The sequence below is a fragment of the Neodiprion fabricii genome, chromosome 7 (genome assembly GCF_021155785.1).
Source record: "Neodiprion fabricii isolate iyNeoFabr1 chromosome 7, iyNeoFabr1.1, whole genome shotgun sequence".
In the NCBI taxonomy this organism is placed as follows: domain Eukaryota; kingdom Metazoa; phylum Arthropoda; class Insecta; order Hymenoptera; family Diprionidae; genus Neodiprion; species Neodiprion fabricii.
The window spans coordinates 19112937-19140736 of NC_060245.1; the positions used below are offsets into that span (position 1 = coordinate 19112937).

Here is a 27800-nt window from a genome sequence, read left to right on the forward strand (position 1 = left end):
AATCAATAACAAGAGGCGTCCGACCACGTACGGAATTTATTACTATCCATCGATAATGTGAAAATAGATGTTTTAAAGTTTCTAGAATTGTGCGAAAAAATTGAATCTGTATTCTTTCTTTTCATAAATGTTTTTGTAAGCTTTGTATTAAAATTCTATGGATGTTTCTTACCTTTCTATAGTTCTGTATTTAATTTCGGTCATTAAGAATGTAGAAATAAACATGCTGTTGGGTGAGGTTTTATTGCATTATCTAAAATGTAGTTGTGGCAGAAAATTAGAAATCATTTTTCATGTGAATAATTTCGAAATCTCGAGAACAAGGCAAAAGTTCGACCGACGACTGACGGTATCAGTGAGCAGTGAGCGTTGGATGGTAACCGTGGGTTATTTCTTAGATGGAATTACAGCTATCGGTAAGGTGTGAAGTAAGCTAGTGAGGCAAAATTCTATCGCCCACTCTATTCTCGAAAACCAAATGATGATTTTTTTATTCATGTTGTATTTGAAAAAAGTTTACGAGTGGTTTTCAACCTTTTGGACAAGTTTTTTTGACCTTTCCTACCGATCACTCATGAGAACCATGGATAACATAGAGTTTTGATAAAATAATCATTTGCTCGAAACTCTTCAATCATTCAAAATAAATTCGTACCTTTGTTCGTCTTACTCTCTTTTACTTTCATTCAATTATACTATCTGTCCCTGGAAAAATTGAACCGCTGAACGAAAAATCGAGGATCTGAGCAAGTGAAACTGCAATATTTAAGTCTGATTGTGATTAGAGAAGTGGCTCTTTTCCTGACCCAAGGATAAAAGGAATATCCGGCCTCGACACGATCCAAATATAATCGAATGTAAGGTGAGGTTGGGTGAAAGAACGATAGTAAGTTGTAGCAGTTTACGATCAAGCTACGCGTTTATTCGCGGGCCTGGAGAAGAGGAGGGAAAGAGAAGGAAGAGACAAGGAGAGAAGGATCTTTACTTATAAACCGCATGCGGTTTTGGTCGCGTTTTACCATGAATCATGTTAATGAGGAAGTAATTCTGGTTTTAGTGTGTTATCAATGTCCGTGATCAGACGCTGGTTTATGAGCTACCGCTGTTATTAATTATGGTTTGTTATTAAAAGCTCCGTTTCGCTCTCGCTAACCGGAATGCTTTCAACGTTGTTGAAAAATCAGTGTTACGAACTTTTCACGAGGGGAAATTACAAACACCCTGCCGATGCTTAAGTTTTATTACCCCTCATAATCTGTTGTAATAAGTGATCCAACGATTCATGCCAATGAACGTGAACTTGTTACCTTGAAAATGAACGAAATCCCAATTCAGTGAGATTCGGAAAGAGGCCAAAGATTTTATACGATATTATTTACTTCTTGAAATATATTTTAAAATATACAAATGTTACATCCACTTAACCCGATGACGTTTAACGTTACATTAGGAGGCAGCTGCTCGTCATTTATTTTTCAGAAACTGTAATTGACAATTTTATTCCAACAAACGTGCATGCATGAATTGTACCAAAGAGACCTATGAAACTCCTTTTATACATATCTTCCGGAACATTGAAACCAACTCTCGTTATAGTGGACTGTCTGTATACATATTACCTCATATCGTCGTTAATTATTATATATCGATGTATTCAATGTTTATTTGGGACTATTGAACAGTAAATAGCTGTGGTATGATATTTTGATAAAAAAATTGGTGTGACAAAAGAAATTACAAAATTAGGGTTCATCAACTGACGGAAAATTGATGTGCTTTAAGTTGGTTGAAAGAAATTTCATTTCTTGACAAGTATTGAAAAGGCCAAAATTATTTTTCGTTTCTTTTTCTTCGAACTACTAAGATCGTATCGTATATCAAAGATTAAATGATCAAGGCTCATTTCGTTCGCGAATTAGATGGTTCTTAATTACTAAATGAATTTTACTAATAACGTTTCGATATTCTTCTCTGGAGCATCATATAATTTATCGACAAAAAAACGAGCAATGATTCCTCGAAGTAGTACGGATGGTAGGCTATTGATGTTGTTAACAAGAAAAAAAAAAAAAATACAAATTAACTGTGATACAATTTCTCTAAAATTATCAACGATCTAATAATTTTCTTTGAAATTCATTCTTCCAATCTTCAGTCGATTTTTTCCAACATTTGAATGGTAAATTTCTTTCTTCCAAAGGTCTACCCATTCTATTCTTAAATACAAAGGTCAACATCTACCGCGTCATCGTACGATCATAGATCGGTTTTGATTTTCCAAGTGGATTCATGGTAATCCCGCAGTTCATCTGCCTAGTACCCTGAAAGAAAATCAATATGAAATAGAAGTATTCAGATTGTTTGCAAATTCACTCAGTCGTTGACCTAATTAAACCTGGCCATTTCCCCTTTGAATGTAACCCTTTCAGTCACGGAATTCAGTTTTTTTTTTTGATACGGAAATGTAGTTATACACTTTCGATGTATATATTTTTCGACACTGAATGCGAATCTTGTGTCAAAAATTTGTCAAACTAAAAACAACCCCAAAAAGGGGGTGAAAACGGGGCGAATTATCAATATTGTTTTAGACAGTGTTCTCGAATGAGATTAATATGAATACTTATTTTGAGACGGTACGATCTTAGGCCGAGAATATTTGCAACCCTCAATACTATCTATATGCAACTGTCAGGAGGGTGAAAACTACCCCTATAGATTGAATTTTATAAATCTAATGGCCATTCTGAGATCTCTGTTTGTCAACCAATGAATTTCAAGCGTTTTTAGTACACGTTTTTTATCAAATTTCTTCGCTAGCGAATTACATTCACGAAAATACCTTTTTTCCATATGTTTAATTATAACAATTGTAAACAACTTTGGATTTATAAAAAATTATAACCTTTCCAAAGTTGAAGGATTTTTTTTACCTTAAATTACATGAAAATTCATGGTTTTGTATGGAACAGAAAAAAAATGACTGAAAGAAAAAAGAAACTGATACCGATGCGGTGGTTTCTGTGACCGAAAGGGTTAATGAGGACTCAACGAGGTTGAACGAGGACTAAAATAGATGTACGAATACTTGTTCACCGTGAATTTACCGCTTGCATTATCACCAAACATGTGGCTACTTTTCTTCTGGTGAAGTAGTGATGACCGTGGGTACAAAGCCGTAAGGCGGAGTGCTGGCTCCATTGCTGTCTTCTCCGTTGCTCTGATTAGAATGCGAGCTAGCCTTTCTTCGTCTTACCGGCTTAGTCGTGGCGCTGCACTTCACGACGAACTTCAGCTCCTCCTTGATCTCATCGACAAAGGAAACCTAGACAAGGGAATATGACGAGGGTGGAGGTCAGTTATCGAATTGGCATAAACCGGAAGAGGAACCGGAGCACGATTGAAACGAAAGAATTTGAAACCCTCTCACATTCTCTTTTATCGATGTGCAACCCACTGCCCAAAGCAGTTCGCAAGCTGTGTAGATGCAGGACAAAGCCACGCCGACTGCCAGAACGAGGAAAACGCCTCCAACGTTAGCCACACCCAAAGGTTCGGCATCTGAGGTTCCTCCGCTCTTTTCCTGTGAAAATTTGGTCAATTTGAACGGTGACGATCGTAACGTAATTTTTTATTTTTTTTTTAAAACTTTTTCGTGCCGTTTGAAGTAGGGAATATGTTTTGAGTGCACCAAGATCTTCTTTGCGACATAGTGATTGTAGTAAAGACTGAATATCATTGATATGATATAATTGACGTTCCCATTCTTCAGGTTTTTAACAATCTTACTTCGCACGCGCCGCCCCCTCTTTTCTGCTTCCACCATTTATTCTCCAATTCCTTAAGGACCCCCGTTTCCTGGAGTTTCAATATGCCAGTGCTGAGGGAATTTCTGTACGGTGAATCTGAAACCAATTACTTGATGTAGTAGAATTTTTTTGCGAAGAGACGGGATGTTGATTAATACAAAAGGTGCAAGGTTTTTTCGTTTGAAGTTGTGATGTGGAATTCTTTGGAATTGATGTTGGGGAATCGGAGATGTACGGGACAATTCTTCTGAAGACTTTATGAAGCTCTTTCTACACAGCCGATATGATTTGCTGCACACGTATGAACATGAGAGAAATCGTAGATTGAAGAGTTAAGGACGGGTTTGCTATTCCGTTTACCTAAGCGATTGGTTGAGGGTGCGCTATTTCATCCGACATTGGATGGATGTGAGAGAACTGGGTAATTAAAACACAGTAAAGTGAGAAATGGTACCGCTTGAGAGATCGTGAGAAATGGTACGAGCAGACTCAGATATGACTAAAAGTTAAGCTTACTTTTCTTCATTGCAATACCGTAGCCTTTTGCGTCAAGTAAACCGTTGATCTGGGTGATATTGCACTTCCTTTCCGCTTCGTAAAGAATCGTTGACGATTCCATGAAGAAGGCGTACTTTTCATGCATAACTTTCTGCACACCCGCATCATTCGTGCTTGGCATTACTTCTTTCTTATTTTTTTGCATGTAATCGTTCAATGCGGAGTAAATCGGATCTGTCGTGGCCTGTTTTTGAAAAAGCGATTTACTATGAGAAACATGTGCCAAGAAATTAGTAGGAAGACAGAGAACCAACTGAAGGGATGTACACTGAGATTTGTTGGGATGGCAAGATGGCAAAATCCAACGATAAAAAGAGAAAATCCAAGTAAGCTCGGACATTTAAAACGTCACTTCAAAAGTCAGCTTTCTAGTTCCTCACTCATAAATTTTGTTTATCAGTAGGCTCACCTTACATATCTACAATATCATGCACTTCTCCATAACAGCAAAAGTTGGTACTTTTTATGAAAAATCGACCGAAAGCGACTCACCTTAAAGAAATCTGTGGTAGAGCCACTCACTTTTGCTCCGTATTTGATACTATGTGAATTGTTGAGCAAATCACCGGCGTTCTTGATAAGGGTTTGCTTCGATTCAACGACCAAAAATACCGCCAAATTAGCAGTGTAAGAGGAGACTATAATCAGCGTGAAGAACCACCAGGAACCGGCCATCATACGAGTCGACATGCCTCTGAAAATGATAAGACATTAAATAACGACCGATCGAATTGCTGATTTTCAATTCATCCAGAAATGGTCGGGAACCATTCAGCGAACGAAAGAACCGACGACGGAACATCAGTGCGCACTTTACTGGATATGGTAAAAAATTCTCAACTTACACCCCGACTTACATTGGAGCGATTTCTGACCCTTGCTGCATGATGGCACCGATGGTGAACCAGAAGGCGTTCTTCAGACTGAACTGGTTCTCCAGTTCCTCGGGTTCCTCGATGCAGGGATAGGGATTGTTCCATTCAGCCGGACACAAGCGACCGGCGACGAAGAAAAGCAGGGAGACGACAAGGTACGTGCCCAGCAGGTACATCCAAACTTCCTTCGAGAATGGCATCAAGAAAGAAAAGAGGCTGGATCCCATGGGCGTTGGTTTCCTGAATAGAATGCTGATCCCTGTGAGGACAAGCCTTTGCCGTCAGTGACACATTCACATCTAGGAGAAGAAGGAGCTTTGCGACTAAGCTCCGATACTTATATACGCTCCCTACATTCTTGATTTACAACACCCATAGATGATCCCTTTATGGTTTCGTCTCGAAATTCATGCATTCCCAATACAAGATCTTGCAGTTTCAATCGTTACTAACTATATTTTCGGTAATAGTTTGCAAGGACGTTTATTTCCTACTGTACCCTGACTAATTCAGACAGACCAACAGATAATGGTTTCCAAATTGAGAAACAAATTGGAAAATTTTGTGACTGAACAGTGTTCTAGAATCTAGTTCTACTGATTAAGGAACCTTCGGAACGTGGATTTATTCTCTAGAACCGAGAATAAATTGGATGCAAATGAAGGGAAAACTTCGTTATTACCCAAGTTCATGAAAGGCATCGTGAAGTCTACGGCTTCTTGACGATCGGCCGTGATTGTGAGATCAGTGATAGCCAAGTCCGCTTTCTGAGACAGATAACAATATGGTATTTCAGTTTCGCAAGCTCTATATATCGCCTGGTCAATATTTTGTCTACAAACTAACGTCTTCCATGATCTTCTTTATCATGCCATTCCATTCTCCAGTTTGAGAATTCTTCGAACCATAAACGTTGTCGGTTTGGACCTCAAAGATGTATTTGAAGCCCAGAATTTTAGAAAGCTCGTGAATTATGTCGATCCCAAAACCCTCGAACCTCTCATTTCCGATTTCCTCCCTCGCTGATTCCTTCAGCATTCCGTAGGGCGGGGTCTAGGGCAATTTGACAAATCAGTCTTCAAACTCAACGGCTATCCAGATGATGTATCGCCGTATTAAAGGTACCCACTATGGCTATGAGGACAAGGAACGTCTTGTTACGAAGACTGAGCTCGGCCGTCGGATCGAATAGTGGTTGTTTCGGGATGTAACTGATCCCTTGCGTCTTGTTCCACGTCCCGATCTTATGCAGTCCGTCCAGGTCCAGGCGTACCAAGTCCAGTTTGAAGTTGCTCCGGTAGCCGGACGAGTCGAACTTTATCAGCCCAGTCATTCCTGTCGACTCGATCTGAAAGTAAACAACTTGTTCGAGCACTCCGTGTTCCGCATACAGGATTCTTGTTTTCACTTTTCGTTGTATTCTGAACTCTCAGGGCATCTCTGCGCTAATCCGGGATTCCGAATTGAAGCTGGACGAGATACCAAACCTTATTCTTGCGAGAAATGTGCAGAAACTGCGGTTACTTACCGATCTCATGATGTTCATCAAGCTGGATCCGTGCTCCCAGCTATCGACGTTTTGACACAGGGAAGTTTTCGTGTCAGCCACAATGGCATCGTCAAGCTGTTTCAGGGCTCTTCCAAAAACTTGGACACTGTCGTAAATTAGGGCCGCCTCTGCGGTAAGCTGAGATGGACTTTCCACACCCCATTCCGATGCGTGTTTCTCAAAGGTGTCGATGACCACGGGATCGTCGGGATCTATCAAACGTAATCCCGTCAAATTTGTTCCACCATGTTGGTAGGGCTCGAGGTTGATGGTGGACAAGTCCTGAAAGACAAGGCGAATGATAATTTTCTTTCTACAGGTTATAAATTTATTTTATATATTACCAACGACGCGATTATGAAGCTGTGCTTGTCCGACATCAAGCCAACTTGTTGAGCCTGCTTCAAAACTTCTGACAGTATGTCTATTGAGCAATCCAATACTATGTTTGGGTCTCCAGACATTTTGACCTCTCTCAGAACTTGCCTGCAGGAAAGCGGTTACTTTAGTAACGATTTAAAAAATATCAGATTTGGTTTTTCTCATATTTCAGTGAATTTTTCTGAATGGTATAGTCAGGAATGTACAGTTTGACATTATGTTAATCGTAATGCACCCTCCAAATAAGCCGTTATTTTCCACCCCTGCTTACAACGTTGGAAGATATTTCAACCGGCTATTTTGAACAACGAACTCGCACCTGTAATTCGGTCCTTCGGGCAGCTGCCTTACAGTCACTGTGTATCCCCGGCGATCCCATCTCTTCAGAAGATCGTGCATCCGAATCAGGTTCTCGGTGCTTTCGTAGAGTATCGTAAATGTCTTCCACTCAAAATCCTCAGCAAGCTGCAGGTATATCTGTGGAGACGTATTCGAATGAAATGGTTTGTATCGTCACTTTTGGGAATGTATGCCTGTTCAATTTCACGTCTTATAACATTCTTCCATAAATTCATGAACAACAATTCTACTGAAACATAGCTTCTGCAGCAACGAAAAAGATTCGTTTGACGTTGAAACATTAACTCTTGACAGAAGGATTCAAACCGTCTCAACAGTGAAACAGGGTGATAAATCACACGGGATCAAAGCCGACTTTATAATATTTGGGTCTGGAGATCTCAAATATGAAGAGGCTTCCATGGTAACTTAACTACGTTTTTATCACCGCCGATTTTTATTTTGTGTAACTTTCATGCGTCGAATACGGACACGACTTACACACGGTAATGAAACGTTTCACGCTCATAGTCAAACGTCCGCATCCCATGAACTACACAGTTCAAGCTTCGCGATACGTTTGAAACTGAATTACGATCAGCAATTGAATGCGTACGCTTTTGCTATCAAACCATCGCTACTCATCGCCTTAAACGTATAATCTGTTGAGAATTCGTTTTCAATCGTTATTCTCCTCCTCCTCTCTCTCTTCTCTGCCTTTTCTTCGTTAAGATTTCTCGTTCCGAAATGAAACCGCAAAATTTCGTCAAAATTAAAGTAGGACAAATGAAATCTTCAACATTAAAAAAAATTTGTAATTAAATAAAAGCTTTTCCGCTCGAAGGAAAAATCGGATAAAACGAGATCAGGCTCCGTGGAATCCGTTTACTCGCGCTTTCGAAAGCTCGGAAAGCTTACCTTGGACAAAGTATACGAATACGGATACATGTTGAGCAGTCCGTTTCCCCGTATCTGTCGAGAATCCCACCTCGCTTCAATGTGAGGAATCTCCATCGTGTCACACATGCTCTGCACGTGTCTGGCGGTAACTTTATTACTTGGACCGAAAATCGCTGCAACCCCCGTATTGGCCAAGGCACAGACTGAAAATTGCGTCAAATTATATATAGATCATACGGGACAACGAGAAGAAAAAGAATGTAGAACAAAGTTTTCAGTTGCCAATTCGACTAGATAATAACGACACGCGGTAATTTGTCAGAAGCTTCAACTTTTCGTATTCTCTGACATAAATCAGTTGAGATTCAATGAAATTAACAATATTAGTCTTCCAGATTGTCGTAACCGTAATTCAATACAACTTTGCAATAGATTGTACAGCGATTCAAAAAAGCTCTTTGTTTTATGATTGGGGAAATACTTGGTCACCATCGATTATATATATTATAATATATTATAAAATTTTGTCTATCCTTCATCTTTATTCTAATCAATTTATGAATCCAGTATTTTTCCCTTGAAATTCAACTTTCAACGCCATATTCGAGCCTGCTGTGAACTGTTCAACTTGAAAATAAATACAACGAAGTATAAGTATCGAAAAGTCTTGTCACCTTGATGTTAAAAGAATTAAAACAATAGCTGAAAAAATGGAAGCAAATCATACTGAAAAATAAACAAAAAATCTGGCCCAACCGGTTTTTGGACTCGTAACCTCTCGCAATGAAGATGAGAAAAATCGAGATGTTAATTTGTTTTTTTTTTTCCATTCATAGGAAAATCTCTCACCGGATTGTGACACGTCATAAGGATCATTATTAACGGTGATTATCTGCGCCTCGACAAACTGGTTTGGCAGCTCGGGATTTCCGTGCCTTTCATCGTTCAACACTCGGCTGGACAACCTAAACGCAGTTGCCGTCAAATCATCCTCCTCGAATAATCCACCTGGAGAAGAATCGTTGGAAATATTTTTTATCCGTATAATCTGTCTTTGAATATTCCAGCAAGCGAAAGAAATTCGTGTGTTTAATTAAAAAATTTATCTCGCACAACTGACCTCGGAAAATTATGTAATCAGGAAATTGAACTTTTTTACATGCACAAAACCAATGATCTCTTATCACTGACTGTTTCGTTTGCCAAGGCTGGGTTAAAAAAAAAAAAAAAAAAAAACAACAAAGAAAAAGAAAAAAAAATTGGACGGTGTGCTAACGGAGACGAACGATCATCAGCTTACCTACTATAACCGTTTTTCCGAATCCGAAAATTCCCGATGGCAAGAATACCATCAATATCAACTCGATGAGCATATTAAGATCATTGGGATGATCTGAAAATAAATGTTTCGTACGGTAACTACAAAACAATTATATCGAGAGAAAAATTTTCGATTTATAAAACTGTTGTTACGGTTGATTTCAAAATCAATGATTAACAATTACCGATGTTAGTTGCTTTACAAATTTTATTTTCATGCACTGTTTCATTATTATTACAAAAAAATCACGCGGACAATCTAACAAATTTTTGGTTGAATCTTATTAACAACTGCCTTTGTACACGTGGGTTAGAAAGTAAAATCGTAGATGAAGAATGAGGTTCATTTTCATCGTATACTTAGGCACATGCAATCTTTCAGTGATGCACAAGTTTACAAGTTTTGGCGGGAATCTTCAATATTTGTTAGAAAATCCCTGAGTATATTTCTGTGGCTATATTTTATTTTTGAAAAAAGAACTGTCCAAGAAAACATAAATAAAGTAATGTGAATACGCCGTTAATGAACTACGTGTAAATATACGTTCAAAAGTTAAAAAAAAAAAAAAAGCATAAATGAAAATCGAAAGAACAAACTTTTGTTCGATGATATTCTCGGAAAAATTCAAAATCGTGAAATTTTTGAGACTGAAAATTACGATACGTCGAATTGACTTTCGTTGGGATGAAAAGTGGGTAGCTTGATCATTGCATCAATATTTACGCTGATGCAGATTGACGCCTTGATTATTTGTTCGCACGGATTTCACGTTTACTTTGCTAATTGAAACTCGAGTCCGAATATAAATCACTCGTCGTTGTTTTTCAAAATACCCGGATCAGTATCGTTTTACTCCTCAAAGTTTCACAAGCTCTCTATATTTTCTTTCCCATGTAACGAATTATGTTCTATGATGTATAAATAACCGTAACGCTATGTCTTCGTCAATTTGCTTAAAATTCAATTTCTTATCGTCTAAAATGAAGTAAAAACAGCACGGAGACAAGAAGAACAAAAGATTTTAATCGAAACTGCAGAAAGAGAGAGACGCATCAGGGTTATTCGTAAAAAAAAAAAACACTCATGTCCATAACATTTCTCACCATAAATGTAGAAGATTTGACTTTGTGCACAGCGGTTTTCACTGATTCTACACTAAATTCTGCATTTTACGAAGTATATTTTACAAAAAGACCCGAAGTCTTTCTTTTTTCCTGCACTTTTGAGTGAAATATACTCTTTCATTCTCTTCGTAAGTGCGATAAGAAAAAAAGCTGCAGGCGCACCCGTCAGGAGTACGGAAATTCGTTAATTCATCGATTTTTTTTTCAACCGTTTTACGCACGTGTCTCGAAAAGAATACTCGGCCGAGACGAAAATCGACTCTTACACGAGTATTTATATATCCGCGACGTCTTGACCTCGTCGCTGCGTACGCCAACACAATTTCGCTTTTGCGTAATCATCGGAACCGCTACTTTACGCTATGTAATTCGATTTTGGATCTCGTCCCATTTCACGCACGCCTAAATATCCCCATAATTAACGATCGATTGATTATATTCACGCGGTTTTACGTCGTTGAGCGTCGTCCTAAAATAAACCCTCTTTCGTAATGAAGGAGAAAAAAGACAGACGGTAAAGTAAAACAGTCTTCTTGGTTATTACTCGGACCGTTATTTCAATATCTGGACAAAGAATTTTTGATCCAATTTTTCTTTCTGCTACGAACGCAAAATAAGACCGTGAATAATTCAAAATTTGTAATGTTATCGGTTCATTTGACGTACGCAACGTTTTTACTTTTGCGAAATGTTTTTACACAACGTTATTTGTGTTGCTTTTCGAATGAGTTCAATGACATAACAAACTTAACACACATTTTTTAAAAATAAACGAAAATATTATTCTGTGGAATTTGAAGAGGAAACAAAAATGTACTTTTAAAAAATCGATACAGCTAATTAGTTTTTTAAATTAGTGGTGAAGGGTCGGGGTCTCCATATTTTTTTACATCGTTCTTTTTTTTATTACGATCCACAATATTCGAGTTATGATTTATTGGAAGTTGAACCTTTTTTTTCAAGGTGAATTAAAGAAATCTTTAGAACTTTGAATGTTCAGAATGGATGAGAAAGAGTTCTTGGGAGGAGAAAATAATACGATCATGATATACGAATATTCAAAAATCTGAAAATCATTACTAATTCATCATCAAATCCACAAGGTTGTTTCGTCAGAAAATTTTACAACCCAAAATTGCATGATTGAAATTTCTCCGAGCTGAGTTGTTAGAATTATAAATATTGAAATTCGACAATGGAATTTTTTTTACCTTGCCTCAAAGTTGTGCTTGGAAAATCACAGAATAATTCTGCGATAATTTTTGCAGATAAAGCCGCAGGTTTTTGAAATCAATTTCATCTTGTAATATACAAACAGATAAAAAAAAAGCTGGAAATGAATTAGATCTCAGCCGCTCGATTCTGAACACTGTTCCGGGATTTTTTTGTTACAAAACAATTTCCGCGGTGTCGGTAACTGTTCGGTTGATTACAAGAAGCAGCGGAGTCTGGATCAGCGGTCGACCAGAATCGGACCGCAATTCAATGCCGAGAAAAAATCGATTCCTCATCGAAGCCTGGAGTCAGGAATGCGATAAGGAGTCGATTATTTGTAAATCCACGTATAACAAAGCAGCGATACAGAACTCGAGTCGTGTTCAGAGTAACTAATCTGGGTCAAGTGGCGAACGTCTCGGCGAATCGCTGCCGGTGAATGGCTGCACGGCTTAAGCTCTAAAAGAAGAAGTCGCGGTTCGTCTGATCGCGATACGAGAGTCGAGTGGAGGCCGAAGCCGGCTGCCTGATTGCCCGCGCCTAACGACGACTTCCGCTTTCGAAAATGGTCATGAACGAAAAGAAAGGAAGAACAAAATAACGCCAAGTCGAAGAATTTCCTCGGGTTTGAAAAATAATTGTAGGGCGGGTGATCGAATTCCGTAGTATTAATTAGGACGCGTCAGGAGGATGAACTTTATGAACTCTTTTCAGAAACGATTCGACACTAAATTTCGAGCTTGAATCGGCCAGGGTTGGAAAAATATTAACTTAGTTGCTGGCCTTGTTTCACCGAGCAACGATAGTCATTTAAGAGTGGTTAAAATTAGCGGGAATCATCTTCGTGGCGAGACGGTTGCAAAGCAAATATTGAAATGAGAACACAGCAAGCGTTTGAAGATTAAAAAAAAAAAAAAAACAAAAGCAAGCTCTCCACAACTCGGTTAAATACAATTCAGCAAAACAAGATTAATGTAAAAAACGATAAATCACACCGCCGAAAATCTCGCGCGTTAAACGGAAGCTCGACGAAGCTTTTTCAAACCGTGACAAATTCCAGTCTTACCTATTCACACGGAAAAGAGTAAAGGGGACCAATTTGCGTGGATGCGTAAGTACATCGAGTAAACAATAACACCCTTCGGACTTTTGGCGAGTGTGCAAAACGTGCTTCAAGCCCTTCCCTAGCGCAAAATGAAGCTAGACGACGCCGCGACGGCTCCGCGCGCTTCCAGAGATCGAGCAGAAATGCCAAAAGCGCGCAGCTCCCGACGCGCATAGACTCTGCGTTCTTATTCTGGCCCTTCTTGAACTTCCCCTCCCTTTTCACCTCAGTCCCCTTATCCGTTCCGTGGGACAACAGATGGACTCGATTCTACTTTCAGCCCGCAAAAGACATATTTCCTACAAACCTACTTCGTCGTACGGTGACCCCAAACCCGTATCTCGTCAGACGTTTTTAGACTCTGTTTATTCTGCATGTTTTTTTTTTTTTTTGTTTACTTTCGAATGTATCAATTTTGTTTATAAGGCAATTTTGCATCATTTGTCAATAGTTCATCTCACCTTACGCTACAAAACTTCGATGCACGATCGTCACTAAATTCTTTTCAAGATCGCATCAAAAATTTTTTTGAAAACCTAACGGTATAGAATAATAAATTTTATGTCACGTTTTTTGATACTGATGAAACTCACGGTTCGACGTCCGGGGTTTGAATATGAATCGTATACAATAGTTGATAAGATGTGTGCCCTTGAAATTTAGTATCTCAGTCAGATCATTTTAAACGAGACAGCAAGAGTCGAGAATCGAAGGAAGTAGCTCCGTGATTAAGGACACTCTGACATCCAGAGATAAGACATTTCGATGAAATTTTAATTTTTGAAGATTAAAGTGAACTGTTTGCGAAATGTGCAGATTTGTAAAATCTGATTACGGTATTTTCTATAGGATAAGATCGCTTGCGACAATACGGGAACTCACAATCAGACGAACTGAGTGATAGATTGAAGGTAAAAATAAGTAGCTGATGTGTTACTGGCAGAGACTCTTCGTTATTGTGAAAAGAGAAATATGTCCGAGCCCAGCTCGTGAGTAGGACGAAATGAGAAAATGGATTTTTATTGAGAAAAAAATTTGGTCGTCATGACCAAAATTTTGTCCTGGCAATAAAGTTTCAGGGTTAATATACATTCGACCAAACATTGTTTTCACCCAATCGAAGAGTTGAGTTGATTTTATAGTCTACAGAATGCGTAACGTTTTAGTTAAGGTCTTGGAATATTTTTGTCACTACAATACTATAATTTCTGTTGCTATTGCGAAATCAAATATACACAATGAAATCTTTTCGTAATGATTCATAAATGATTGTTTAATTTTTGTGACTGAAAAAATTATAGTCTGATTGTAATTTATGCTGAATTAAAAATCACATAAAATAATGACAAGAGAATATTTGCAATTTTGAACCAATCATTTCATTAATATTGTTACTTAAAACAAAATATTGTATTCCCGCGAGACGATTTTCTACAAAACGCATCGTCAAAACTATTTTTTTTTTAAATTAATAAACTAGACGAGAGACGAGAGAGAGAGAGAGATTGATAGATAGATGGATAGATGAATATATTTATGTCTATAACGCAATAGAGGTAGAGAGCGAGAGGAGAGAGAAGAAGAGAGAGAGAGAGGAAACGCGTTGCTATTTTTGTCACGTGCAGCAGAAATTCCTTCGGTCAATTGCAACCCGTGTGCAAGGTGATGAACTATTTTATTCTGCGACTTCTGCAAGCCATTTATAACGTGTAGCGTCTGGATATCACCGGCTTGACATCGCGTTGTCACCTTCGATTACGGAATGCCTTTATTTGTGAAAAACTTCTGTCGAATTGAAATCATTCAATTATTTCATTTCACTTGGTTAAAGAGAAAAAAAAATTACGAAGCAAAGAATGAGAATGGAATCCTTTCAAAGTTACTAATGACTAAATTTTCTTGATTTCAATCTGCAGTTTTCACCTATTTTTAAAGTCGGTGACAGATTTATTTTGGAAAATTAAATCCAATTTTTATTACTTTCTAACAACGCCCGGTTTTGAAAATTTTTTTCCTGGCCCTACGTCCGATTCCTAAGGCTTCTGAAAAAAATCTGATTTACCAATAACGTAGAAAGCTACATTATCGATGTCGAGCGGTGGCCTCGATGCGCCTTCTCGCAGGCAACTTCAAGCATTGTTTTGTCACTGCGCAAATGTAAATTTAGGGCAAAGGTCGTCCGACCTCTGACAGAATTTTTCACTTTTTTTGCACTGGTATATTGAAACGAATCATCATCAACTCCTCAGTTTGGAATCGAAATTCGATTGAAATTTTTTCTCCTTTTTACAGTGCGAACTACATTATCTTGTACTTTCAGGTATCGAGCATCTTGTACGAAAAAAGTGCAATCCTGTGGAAATTCATAGCATTATCCGACATGTATAAGTTGTGAAAGAAAATTTGGAAGCATGTTTCATTTCATTTGGTTCGAAGTATTAAAAACAGAGACAACTATCGTTATAACTATTGCCTACTTGTCAGTCATGGGGCCGGTAACTAAACTCAGATAACCTAGTTTCGGAGAGTTTAAAATATCATGGAGTAAATGGAAAAATAATGAGAAACGAGCTTCAAAGCCGAAAATGAATTTCATTCGAAGCTATTTCAGTATGGCGTTTAATAAATATTACATTCACCCGATACTAATTGTCGTGTATGCTTCTGTGAAGCTGTAACTGACAATCATAATTACACAAACATGATCGTACAGATTATAATAACAAACCATAACTGAAGTTTTCACTTATTTTTTTTTAGAGAATTGTAAAAAGCTTGCATCACATCGAGCTACCGATATTCCAAACACCCAATTATTACACGATCTATTCATCGTCAGTGTTCATTAATCAAACAGTAACCAGCTGTGATGTAATTTTTCGAAGGTGTTAAGATATGTCGAATGCATTAGAAGTGAGTTTTAGTAAAAAGAATGAGCGCGATAGAAATAGGATTATACAACATGAGTTTAAAAAAAATTACGCTGAAGTTGATTGACCGAAATGTTGGTGAGAAGTTTCTTATCCGTACGTAACAAAAAGACAAAAAAAAAAAAAAAAATTTCGAGGCTTCTAATCTTCAACCAAATTTTTTGAACATTCCAATGATTAATTTTTTGTTTCGACTATCGTTACAACGTATCTTAAATCCACGCATTAACTCCAACGCAATATAGACTTCCAATGTCAAGATGATAACCCAGCTTAGACTCGTCAAGTGAAGTCACAATAATCCCGCAGTTCATCTGCCATGTATTCTGCAAGGAATGAAAAAAAAAAAATAACTAAAAATAATGCGATTGTTTAAAAAATCGCGAATCATCGACTCGATTGGCGCCAGTCACTCAGTCTCTTAATTCGATGAGAATTCAGAGGCGTTTAATGGAGACCAAAGACCAAAACGAGTGTTTTTATGCGTATATATGAATACTTGTTCACCGTGCGTTTATCGCGCTAATCGTCATCCGCTGAAGTAGTGATAACAGTGGGCATGAAGCCGTAGGGCGGAGTGCTGGCTCCATTGCTATCTTCTCCGTGGCTCCAATTAGAACGCGAGCCAGCCTTCCTTCGTCTAACCGGTTTAGTCGTGGCGCTGCACTTCACGACGAACTTCAGCTCATCCTTGATCTCATCCACGAAAGAAACCTGGACAAGGGAATATGACGAGGGTGGAGGTCAGTTATCGAATTGGAAAAACCGGAAGAAGAACCGGAGCACCATTGGAATGAAAGAATTTGAAACCCTCTCACATTCTCTTTTATCGAAGTGCAGCCCACCACCCAAAGCAGTTCGCAAACCGTATAGACGCCAGATAAAACCACGCCGACTGCCAGAACGAGGAAAACGCCTCCCACATTAGGCACACCCAAAGCCTCACCATCCGAGGATCCCCCCGCCTTTTCCTGTGGACATTGAATGGATTTAGACATTGAATATCGTTACTCGAGTTGTTCGACATTTTCCTGCCTCCCTGTTAGATGTTTTCCTCGAGACATTGTCAGTTATAGTCGAGGACGAATGGATATGACTGTTTTTATCATAAGTTATGAGAAGAGAAGACACTGTTTGTAAAATCTCCGTTAATGTTATTTGCGCTAATAACAGTGAACACGAATGGAACAACATTCCTACTGAATGTGACTTGGCTTCCGGGATTGGAAACGGTTTGTTGCCGACGTTTCGTAAACATTGCAGTTCACTTCATCAGGGTGAGACTCAACCTGATACTGGTTGTTCCCATACAGGGCGTTCCTATTTATCCTGAGCTAGAGACACTCCTGTGTTGCGTTTTAGTTTGATGTATGTAACAAATCGGATGCCGTTTTGATTGACTGAAAAATCAATCCAAAAGCCGGAAGGATGGGGTTCTAAATTGGATGAGTTTGATATCGTTTATCCCTATTGATGTCATTCATATGTTTCCGGATTCCCAATGCTTCTCTGTATTTACGACGAAAGTACTGTTCAACGTTGGTCAGAGAAGTGGTCTGATAAAAAAGTATTTCGTCATGAGTTTTCATTTTATGTTCCACCATTGTCAAATGGAGAATTGTTTGAGTTTGACGCATCTATTGTCTTCTATGAGGCGAGGACTAATCTTTATCAACATCCTTACTATGTGATACCTATTTACAATTAGTACTGATTCCAAGCATATTCGAACGATTGAAGCTGAAATGTGTTAACAACGTTATTGGAGCAGTGACTTCTCAATGCAAACGATCAAAATATTCAAACGCGGAAGTTCTTCATCCGATTCTTATATCGTTGGGCTTATGTTGTTTAGCACAGAGATTTCCAGATTTCGATTAGTAATCATGTAGATTCGTTCATGTTCAGCATAATTGGCAGATGCAACATGTCGGGAACTTTTTTTTGAACTGTTCTTTCTCTTCGCCTCGCTGTACGAATGATCCACCTGTCTTACGATTGATGCTAGTGAAAAAATGCTGTTTTCAGCTTTTCAATATCCTTACATCGCACGCACCACCTCCTCCTTTCTGCTTCCACCATTTGTCTTCTAAATCCTTCAGGACCCCCGTTTCTTGGAGTTTCAATATGCCAGTGCTGAGAGCGTTCCGGTACGGCGAATCTTAAATCAAGTAATTGATTCAATGAAGTTCTGGGTCCAAGGTACAGTAGGAAAATAATACATGTTTCCCTTTTTATGTTACGATTATCGTAGTATTATTCACAGCAGATATCAGAAAGTCAGAAACGTTTTCCCGAAATTGTTCTACCGATGTGTTGAAACTCTTTCGTCATAGCGCAAGTGATTTGGAGGATAGACATCACAAAATTCGTTGTATCAAGAGTCAATGTGCGTTTTATCTGAGCTATTGGTTGTGGGTATACTATTTCTTTAGGAAATAGCAAAATGTGAAAGAAAAAGCTTGTCATAATACACCGCAAAGGAAGATAGGAAAGGTCCAAAAAAATCTACCGAAAGTTGGACTTACTCTTCTTCATTGCGATACCGTAGCCTTTTGCATCGAGTAGACCATTGACCTGGGTAAGGTTGCACTTTCTTTCCGCTTCGTACTTGATCGTTGACGACTCCATGAAGAAGGCGTACTTTTCATGCATAACTTTCTGCACACCCGCATCATTCGTGCTTGGCATTACTTCTTTCTTATTTTTTTGCATGTAATCGTTCAATGCGGAGTAAATCGGATCTGTCGAGGCCTGTTTTTGAGAAAGCGATTTACTATGAGAAACATGTGTCCACAAATGAGTAGGAAAACAGAGAACCAACTGAAGGGATGTACACTGAGATTTGTTGAGATAGCAAAATGGCAAAATCCAACAATAAAAAGAGAAAATCCAAGTAAGTTCGAACGTTTAAAACGTCACTTCAAAAGTCAGCCTTCTAGTTCATCAGTCATGAATTTTCTTCATCAATAGTTTCACCTTACACATCTATAATACCTACACTTCTCCATAACGGCAAAAGTTTGTGCTTTTTACGAAAAGTCTTCTGAAAACGACTCACCTTAAAGAAATCTATGGTAGAGCCACTCACTTTTGCTCCGTATTTGATACTATGTGAATTGTTGAGCAAATCACCGGCGTTCTTGATAAGGGTTTGCTTCGATTCAACGACCAAAAATACCGCCAAATTAGCAGTGTAAGAGGAGACTATGATCAGTGTGAAGAACCACCAAAAACCGGCCATCATGCGCGTCGAAATGCCTCTGAAAATGGTAAGACATTAAATAACGACCGATCGATTTCCTGATTTTCAGTTCATCCAGAAATGGTCGGGAACCATTCAGCGAACGAAAGAACCGACGACGGAACATCAGTGCGCACTTTACTGGATATGGTAAAAAATTCTCCACTTCCACCCCGACTTACATTGGAGCGATTTCTGACCCTTGCTGCATGATGGCACCGATGGTGAACCAGAAGGCGTTCTTCAGACTGAACTGGTTCTCCAGTTCCTCGGGTTCCTCGATGCAGGGATAGGGATTGTTCCATTCAGCCGGACACAAGCGACCGGCGACGAAGAAAAGCAGGGAGACGACAAGGTACGTGCCCAGCAGGTACATCCAAACTTCGTTCGAGAATGGCATCAAGAAAGAAAAGAGGCTGGATCCGATGGGCGTTGGTTTCCTGAATAGAATGCTGATCCCTGTGAGGACAAGCCTTTGCCGTCAGTGACACATTCACATCTAGGAGAAGAAGGGGCTTCGCAACTAAGCTCCGATACTTATATACGCTCCCTACATTCTTGATTTACAACACCCATAGATGATCCCTTTATGGTTTCGTCTCGAAGTTCATGCATTCCCAATACAAGGTGAAGACCTTGCAGTTTCAATCGTTACCAACTATATTTTCGGTAATAGTTTGCGAGGACGTTTATTTCTTGCTGTACCCTGACTAATTCAGACAGACCAACAGATAATGGTTTCCAAATTGAGAAACAAATTGGAAAATTTTGTGACTGAACAGTGTTCTAGAATCTAGTTCTACTGATTAAGGAACCTTCGGAACGTGGATTTATTCTCTAGAACCGAGAAGAAATTGGATGCAAATGAAGGGAAAACTTTGTTATTACCCAAGTTCATGAAAGGCATCGTGAAGTCTACGGCTTCTTGACGATCGGCCGTGATTGTGAGATCAGTGATAGCCAAGTCCGCTTTCTGAGACAGATAACAATATGGTATTTCAGTTTCGCAAGCTCTATATATCGCCTGGTCAATATTTTGTCTACAAACTAACGTCTTCCATGATCTTCTTTATCATGCCATTCCATTCTCCAGTTTGAGAATTCTTCGAACCATAAACGTTGTCTTCTTGGACCTCAAAAATGTATTTGAAGCCCAGAAGTTTAGAAAGCTCGTGAATTATGTCTATTCCAAAACCCTCGTACATTTCGTTCCCAACTTCCTTCTTCGGCGACTCCTTAAGCATTCCGTAAGGGGGAGTCTAGGGCAAATTGATCAATTGGTCATCGAATCTAACATTCATTCGGTGAATGGATCACCATGCTCAAGGCACCTACTATCGCTATGAGGACGAGGAACGTTTTGTTGCGGAGACTGATCTCGATTATCTGCTCTGGCAGCAGTGGCTTCGGAATGTAACTCATCCCTTCCGTCTTGTTCCACGATCCAATCTTTCTCATGCCATCTGATTCCAAACTCACCACGTCAAGATGAAAGTTGCTACGGTAACCAGACGAGTCGAACTTTATCAGCCCAGTTAATCCCGCAGTCTCGATCTGGAAGCAAACCCCGTGTTCAACCATCAAGTCTTCCGGCTACGAGTTTCTTGTTTTCACCATTCATTATATCCTAAATTTTCTGTGATTCAGTTTTCTGAAGAATAGTTCTCCATCGAATCTCTAAAGAGACCGTACCTCATTATTTCAGGGAAAGAAAGAACACATTTCCTCACCGATCTCATGATGTTCATCAGACTAGATCCGTGTTCCCAGCTAGTGACGTTGTGACATAAAGAAGATTTCGCGTCAGCCACAACGGTGTCGTCCAGTTCTCTCAGGGCCCTTCCAAACACTTGGACACCGTCGTAAGTCAGAGCTGCCTCTACCGTAATCTGGGATGGACTTTCCACACCCCATTCCAGTGCGTTTTTCTGAAAGGTCTCGATGACCAATGGATCATCGGGGTCTATCAAACGTAACCCGGTCAAATTTGTTCCACCGTATTGGTAGGGCTCAAGATCGATGCTCGTCAAGTCCTGAAAGACAATGCGGATAAAAAATTTTTTTCTACGGCTTATGGATTTTTTTATAATTTACCAAAGACGCGATAATGTAGCTGTGCTTATCCGTCATCAAACCAACTTGTTGAGCTTGCTTCAAAACTTCCGCCAGTATATCAATTGAACAATCCAATACTATGTTCGGGTCTCCAGACGTTTTGATCATTCTTAGAACATGCCTGTGGAAAAACGGTTTCTTTATAATAACGATCAAAAAAGTATCACCACCAGGGTTTCTTATCCGATAGCAAATTTGGCTGACAGACGTAGGTTGGGCACTGAAAGTTTGAAATTATTTCAGTTCTAAAGCAAAATCCGCATCAATTGATCTCTTTTTTTGTCTTTCGGAAACTTTGAGAAGTAGTTCAATCGAGTATTTTGAGCATTGAATTCACACCTGTAATTCGGTCCTTCGGATAACTGTCTCACGGTAACTGTGTGCCCCCGGCGATCCCATCTCTTCAGAAGATCGTGCATCCGAATCAGGTTCTCGGTGCTTTCGTAGAGTATCGTAAATGTCTTCCACTCAAAATCCTCAGCAAGCTGCAGGTATATCTGTGGAGACGTCTTCGAATGAAATGGTTTGTATCGTCACTTTTGCGAATGTATGCCTGTTCAATTTCACGTCTTATAACATTCTTCTATAAATTCATGAACAACAATTCTACTGAAACATAGCTTCTGCAGCAACGAAAAAGATTCGTTTGACGTTGAAACATTAACTCTTGACAGAAGGATTCAAACCGTCTCAACAGTGAAACAGGGTGATAAATCACACGGGATCAAAGCCGACTTTATAATATTTGGGTCTGGAGATCTCAAATACGAAGAGGCTTCCATGGTAACTTAACTACGTTTTTATCACCACCGATTTTTATTTTGTGTAACTTTCATGCGTCGAATACAGACACGACTTATACACGATAATGAAACGTTTCACGCTCATAGTCAAACGTCCGCATCCCATGAACTACACAGTTCAAGCTTCGCGATACGTTTGAAACTGAATTACGATCAGCAATTGAATGCGTACGCTTTTGCTATCAAACCATCGCTACTCATCGCCTTAAACGTATAATCTGTTGAGAATTCGTTTTCAATCGTTATACTCCTCCTCTCTCTCACTCTCTTCTCTGCCTTTTCTCCGTTGAGATTTCTCGTTCCGAAATGAAACCGCAAAATTTTGTCAAAATTAAAACAGCACAAATGAAATCTTCAACATTAAAAAAAATTTGTAATTAAATAAAAGCTTTTCCGCTCGAAAGAAAAATCGGATAAAACGGGATCAAACTCCGTGGAATCCGTTTACTCGCGCTTTCGAAAGCTCGGAAAGCTTACCTTGGACAAAGTATACGAATACGGATACATGTTGAGCAGTCCGTTTCCCCGTATCTGTCGAGAATCCCACCTCGCTTCAATGTGAGGAATCTCCATCGTGTCGCACATGCTCTGCACTTGCCTTGCGGTAATCTTGTGACCCGGACCAAAAATTGCTACCACTCCATCGTCAGCAAGGCCACAGACTGAAAATCAATTCTTTTTGTCATTAAGTTTGTCGTATAATTGCGTTCTACGTTCCCGTCTCGAAAATTAATATCCTAGTCTGCACTCATTCAAAATCCGGGGAAATGTTCGACTGCATAATGATGACGACAGAGGTAAAAATTGACCAACCATGTTGATTTGATATGTAAAAATTTTTCAATGCACAAGATATTCGATACGAAATTACACTAGAAGCAAAAAAAAACTCGTAAAAAAAAAATAGTGGGCTCAACCGGGATTTGAACCCGGGACCTCTCGCACCCAAAGCGAGAATCATACCCCTAGACCATTGAGCCGCTTGTTGAGGTTGTAGGCAACAAGTTTGTTCATTCTAATTTATTTAAAATTTCTCACCGCATTGCGACACGTCATAGGAATCGTTATTAACGGTAATTATCTGCGTATCGATGAACTGTTTTGGCAGCTCGGAATGTCCGTGTCTTTGATTGTTCATCATCTCTACGGAGACCCTAAACGCGGCGGCTCTTAAATCATCCTCCTCGAACAATCCACCTAGAGAAGAATTGTCTTCTAATAATTTTTCATTCTTTCAATTAAGTCAAGCAATTTGTGTAGTTGATTAAAATTTTATCCAAAGATATCGACCCTCGCATCACGTAATCAATGAAGTCCGTTCTTATCGCGGAAAAAAATCAAACTTGCTTACAAACAAGTATAATTTACTTGCGATTGCGTATTATTTAAACATTCGGTAGCGACAATTTAGCCGTATCAATCAAGTGATTTTGAAAAATACGTATTCTTGCAATCAATTATTCTTTTGACTAAGTATTTCAGTGAACATTAATACGGCACGCTAATTGCACTTTTATGGCAGCACGCGTTCAAAGTGACTTTTCGAAAGTTAGAAAGTCAAGGAAAGGCTCGTGTGAGTATTGAGGTAGAAATAAGACGGCTGAGAGAGAAGAAGAATCATTCGCTTACCGATTTTAACGGTTTTTCCGAACCCGAAAATACCCGATGGCAATAATGCCATCAGTATCAACTTCATCAGCATTTTAAGATCATCGGGGTTATCTGAAAATTAATATTCTGCGTGATAACTGTACGAAAATTATATCGAGGCAAGAATGAAAATTGAAAATCGTGAAACTGTATCACCGATACAACTGCACTTGATATAAAAGTTAGTCACTAGGAATTGCCTGGGTTAATTGAATGCAAAATCGGTTACTGTGTGTCTAGAAATATAGGAAATTCAATTTATAATTATTATTATAACAGAATCAATCGGATAATCTGACAAACTTTCATGCAATTTTTACTATCAACGGCTTCACATATCGTAGAGAAATAAAAATTCACGTAAAAGATTAGTTTGGTTTTCTGTGACATTGGGCGATCAATAAGTAATTTTTTTTTTTTGAATCCTCATTTATTGAGGTTTGGAAGAAAAAAGGCTCCATGTATGTATTAACGTAGGGACTCTGTAAATGAATAAATAATAACCGTTCGTCAAATCGAATTGAAATTGATAAGACGATTCTAACGAACAGTGAGTGGATTTTCGGTCGAAACAAAAAGAAAAGAGAATAGAAATGTAAGTGAGAAAGAATGGGAAAATGATGTAAAAAAAAAAAAAACCAAATGAAAATGGATGACGCCTGAAATTTAATGAACAGAGCTCAGTCAATGATATTCAAAGAATTTTATTTCAACTCGAGTAACTTCTCTCGGTGTAACTAATTAAATATAACGTGAACAGCGGAAGTAAAACGAGCACAAAGTTCGTTATCATTTCTCATCTCTTATTTCTCGAATCAAATCAGACCTCGAAAAATTATTTAACAAATATTTCATACGTATTAAATTCGCAGCTTGCGCGTAATAAGCCGATGCGTTTCACACGGATGTCAGAAAGAGGAATCTCGAGACGTACTTTGACCCTGAAAGGTATATTTATACCAACTGCGTCTCGACGTCGCGGCTCAAGCCAACCCAATTCCGCTGCCATGGTCACACTTTCTCAGCTTTGTCAATTACGGTCTAGCCTTAATATAAGCGAAATCATCGGTGTCAATTTTATTGTCATCACGTCGAGAGAAAGAAATTTAATATAAAAATTACGAACAAATAGGACACGCGTGTCTTTTTGGATTTCTCAACACTACAATTCTTTTTTTTTTTTATATATAAATATTAAATAGTTCATCATGGAAAGAAAGAATGTGATTTTTTAACGACTGTGTATTCCAAATCTGACTGTACAATCAATTTGAGCCGATTACATTATTTACTCAAAGTTATTTCTGATCTTTTTGGATTTCTCAACAATGCGATTCTTTTTTTTTATATATAAATATTGAACAGCTTATCGTAGAAACAAATAATTTGATTCGTTAATGACTTTTCATTCCGAATCTGATTATACAATGAATTTGAACCGATTGCATTAATTAATCAAAGTTATCTGCGATGAATTAATTTTTGAATCGTCGTTCTGTAAACCGCGAAGCGAAATTTTTGAAGTATGATTAACAATCTGCTTGCGAATTCATCGAATTTGCGTTTTCTGTTTTTCTTCTTTATATCCATATTAACATCGTAAATTTACTTCATTCGACTCGATTTCAATTCAACATTGTCGTCTTTTCGTATAATTCATCAAGAGAATTCATCAGTAATTAGTTAATTCCTAATTTCATTGAATCAAATGACCATAAACGAATCTTCCGAAATTGTAGATTCGATTAATTGTGCGAATTATCGGTAAAATTCTTTGCGGATTTTTTTTTTTTTAATTGCGAGTCTTGTTTTCGGAAAAGCAATAAAAAAAAAGGCGGTGAAAATCGTCGAGAAGAGAAATATTGAGAAAAATCTCGCCTGTCCGATTGCTGCGTGTGTGAAAGAAAACGTCTGCGAAACGATGTAGAGTTTTTAAAATAAACAGAAGCTGGGTTATAAAATTTCGTGAAACAGCTGGCAGCGCAAAGAGGATTTACTTTTGTTTAGTCTGTACAAACGACTCGATGCTAGACAAAGTGAGGACTATAACGTACGTTTTATCTTCAGACTGCGGGGGCGGAATTGAAACTAGACGAAAAGGGGGAGTTACTTCCGGTCAGGAGGTAAAGATATTTCCAATAGAATGCGAAATGCGATTTCGATCTTCGTAGGCGTTCAGCCTAACGAATGAGTTTTTAACTTTTTTGTTTCTGTGTTTGACTTCAAGATTTGATGGGAAATTTCATTATTGGGGAGAAATCTGGGTGTAATTTTAATCGTTTGTTGTCAGATCGAGTTAAAAAATTATGCAAGCAAAATAAAGTTAAAAAAAAGATTGAAAAATCGGTGGAACTTAAAGTTCATTCGGTTGATGCGATTTCTTTTTGAAATATTGAAATCGAAACACTCTGATTCAAATTATAAATATTTGTTTTTCAGTTACAATAGAATAATTTCATTATTTTCGATATCGTTTGTTAAATAATTATCACCGCTCATGATTAATTTCCTTTCTCGTGAGTTTTCTACATCATGCGAACTGTAATAAATTTTCATGATTTGATTGATCGGGATACTAAAGTGAAAAGAAAAATTATGAATGGCATGACTTACAGAAAATTGATATAATTATTGATAATCGGGTGTGATAAATGGAAATTTGTGTAGGTTTCAAATTTTAATATTCCTGGATGAAAAAGAATATTGTAGCACACAATTTGTTTATTTAAATTCCAATTTAGACTTGTCAGACACTGCATTTGAAGATTCTTAACAACTCCGATAACCGATGGACTTGACTCGACTTGACTTGACTTTTGATCGCAACCGTTTGTACTTGATCGCTTATGGATCCTGATGATCGTGATCAAATCGATCAGAGTCGGAAAATGATTAACTTGATTGCCGACCGCGTTTCACCGATCAACGAACATCATATTGCATAGTCGTTGTGATCAGTGCAGATCATTCGTCGTGGTCAGACATTTTAGCCAATTGAAAGCAGAAGTACGATAGAGAAAAATGAAAATGCAACAAGCTTTAGAAAATGAAGACGTAAGTAAGCATTCTGTGACTCGGTTATACGAAATTTAGCAAAGCAATATGAATTTGAATGCGAAAATTGACATTGCAAAAAATCTTTCGCGTTAATCTGGAGCCTGAAGCAGCTTTTCAAAACCGTGGACAAATTCTCATCTTACCTATTCACACGAAAAAAATAAAAGAAAATCGATACGCATGGCCACGTAATTATAGCAAATGAACAATAACAACCTCTTTACTTTCGATTACTGTTTTAAACGAGCTTTAAAGCCCGACAATGGGTGAAACGGAGCTATATACGAAAGCTCCGCGCGCTTTCAGGGATCAAGTCGAAATGCCAAAAGCACGCAACTACCGGCGCGCAGAGAATCTGTGTTCTTATTCTGGTCTTTCTTTAATTTTTCTCCCTCCACCAGAACTCTGCTCGTGATCTGCATACTGGAACAACAGCTGCTATCCGCTGCTACTTTCGGCCTGCAATTTGAAAGACTTTTTTTCCCATTTGACCTACTTCAACGATATATATATAATGCAGCCATCAAATCTGCGAGCACCGATTTAACCTTTGCTAATTTTTACTCGTTGCATTTTCTCTTGGCTCGTATAAGTATTTTTCTATCATCGATCGAATTTGGGTCGACTGTAAATATTTTCAAACATTCAAAGAAAAATGTGTTTTTTATTTTTTTCTTATATCACGAATAGCTTTTTATAGCTGATTCGGTCAACAATTTTTTATCATTAACTTTTTCTTCAACATTCACTGGTTCCCAATTCAACTTGACAATTTTGAGATTGAGCGTGAAATTTACATTTTTACCAAGATATGTCGCTTTGCAA

At 38.3% G+C, this 27800-nt stretch overlaps 2 protein-coding genes and 1 non-coding gene across 6 annotated transcripts; all 3 read right to left on the reverse strand.

Annotated features, from left to right (window-relative positions):
- Nucleotides 1-1477: 1477 nt before the first annotated feature.
- On the reverse strand, nucleotides 1478-13317 carry LOC124186993 (glutamate receptor ionotropic, kainate 2-like). 2 transcript variants are annotated; one of them, XM_046579221.1, is made up of 17 exons: nucleotides 13138-13317; nucleotides 9712-9804; nucleotides 9261-9419; nucleotides 8430-8614; nucleotides 7492-7649; nucleotides 7136-7277; nucleotides 6771-7073; nucleotides 6372-6590; nucleotides 6089-6295; nucleotides 5925-6009; nucleotides 5225-5501; nucleotides 4860-5061; nucleotides 4326-4551; nucleotides 3790-3905; nucleotides 3431-3583; nucleotides 3108-3325; nucleotides 1478-2321 (listed from the first exon to the last, which is right to left on the reverse strand). In XM_046579221.1, exons 2-16 carry the CDS (start codon nucleotides 9782-9784, stop codon nucleotides 3134-3136), a joined length of 2697 nt encoding a protein of 898 aa, XP_046435177.1. In that variant the 5' UTR covers nucleotides 9785-9804; nucleotides 13138-13317; the 3' UTR covers nucleotides 1478-2321; nucleotides 3108-3133. The 2 variants fall into 2 exon arrangements, with proteins under 2 accessions (XP_046435177.1, XP_046435179.1); XM_046579223.1 differs by lacking the exon at nucleotides 13138-13317 and adding an exon at nucleotides 12068-12640.
- Nucleotides 13318-15748: 2431 nt separating this feature from the next.
- On the reverse strand, nucleotides 15749-27308 carry LOC124186992 (glutamate receptor ionotropic, kainate 2-like). Of its 3 annotated transcripts, none has more exons than XM_046579218.1 (17): nucleotides 27119-27308; nucleotides 23898-23990; nucleotides 23307-23465; nucleotides 22746-22930; nucleotides 21805-21962; nucleotides 21445-21586; nucleotides 21081-21383; nucleotides 20686-20904; nucleotides 20403-20609; nucleotides 20239-20323; nucleotides 19533-19809; nucleotides 19168-19369; nucleotides 18635-18860; nucleotides 18152-18267; nucleotides 16925-17077; nucleotides 16614-16820; nucleotides 15749-16432 (listed from the first exon to the last, which is right to left on the reverse strand). In XM_046579218.1, the coding sequence occupies exons 2-16, from the start codon at nucleotides 23968-23970 to the stop codon at nucleotides 16629-16631; spliced, it is 2697 nt and encodes an 898-aa protein (XP_046435174.1). In that variant the 5' UTR covers nucleotides 23971-23990; nucleotides 27119-27308; the 3' UTR covers nucleotides 15749-16432; nucleotides 16614-16628. The 3 variants fall into 3 exon arrangements, with proteins under 3 accessions (XP_046435174.1, XP_046435175.1, XP_046435176.1); XM_046579219.1 differs by having other exon boundaries at nucleotides 27192-27299; XM_046579220.1 differs by lacking the exon at nucleotides 15749-16432 and having other exon boundaries at nucleotides 16679-16820; nucleotides 16925-17070; nucleotides 18143-18267.
- Nucleotides 23177-23248, reverse strand: Trnap-ugg. The gene has a single exon. It is a non-coding gene; the product is annotated as a tRNA-Pro (tRNA).
- Nucleotides 27309-27800: the final 492 nt, after the last annotated feature.

What these genes read in the sequence shown, in the direction of transcription:
- LOC124186993 (XM_046579221.1), bottom strand. Translation starts at nt 9,784, where the DNA reads ATGCTCATCGAGTTGATATTGATGGTATTCTTGCCATCGGGAATTTTC. An exon ending in CGGAAAAACGGTTATAGTAG is followed by an intron (nt 9,420 to 9,711) that starts GTAAGCTGATGA and finishes ATTCTTCTCCAG; the next exon opens with GTGGATTATTCGAGGAGGAT. An exon ending in GATGCCTTTCATGAACTTGG is followed by an intron (nt 5,502 to 5,924) that starts GTAATAACGAAG and finishes TTGTCCTCACAG; the next exon opens with GGATCAGCATTCTATTCAGG.
- LOC124186992 (XM_046579218.1), bottom strand. Translation starts at nt 23,970, where the DNA reads ATGCTGATGAAGTTGATACTGATGGCATTATTGCCATCGGGTATTTTC. An exon ending in ATTCGTATACTTTGTCCAAG is followed by an intron (nt 21,963 to 22,745) that starts GTAAGCTTTCCG and finishes ACGTCTCCACAG; the next exon opens with ATATACCTGCAGCTTGCTGA. An exon ending in CTACCATAGATTTCTTTAAG is followed by an intron (nt 18,861 to 19,167) that starts GTGAGTCGTTTT and finishes TCTCAAAAACAG; the next exon opens with GCCTCGACAGATCCGATTTA.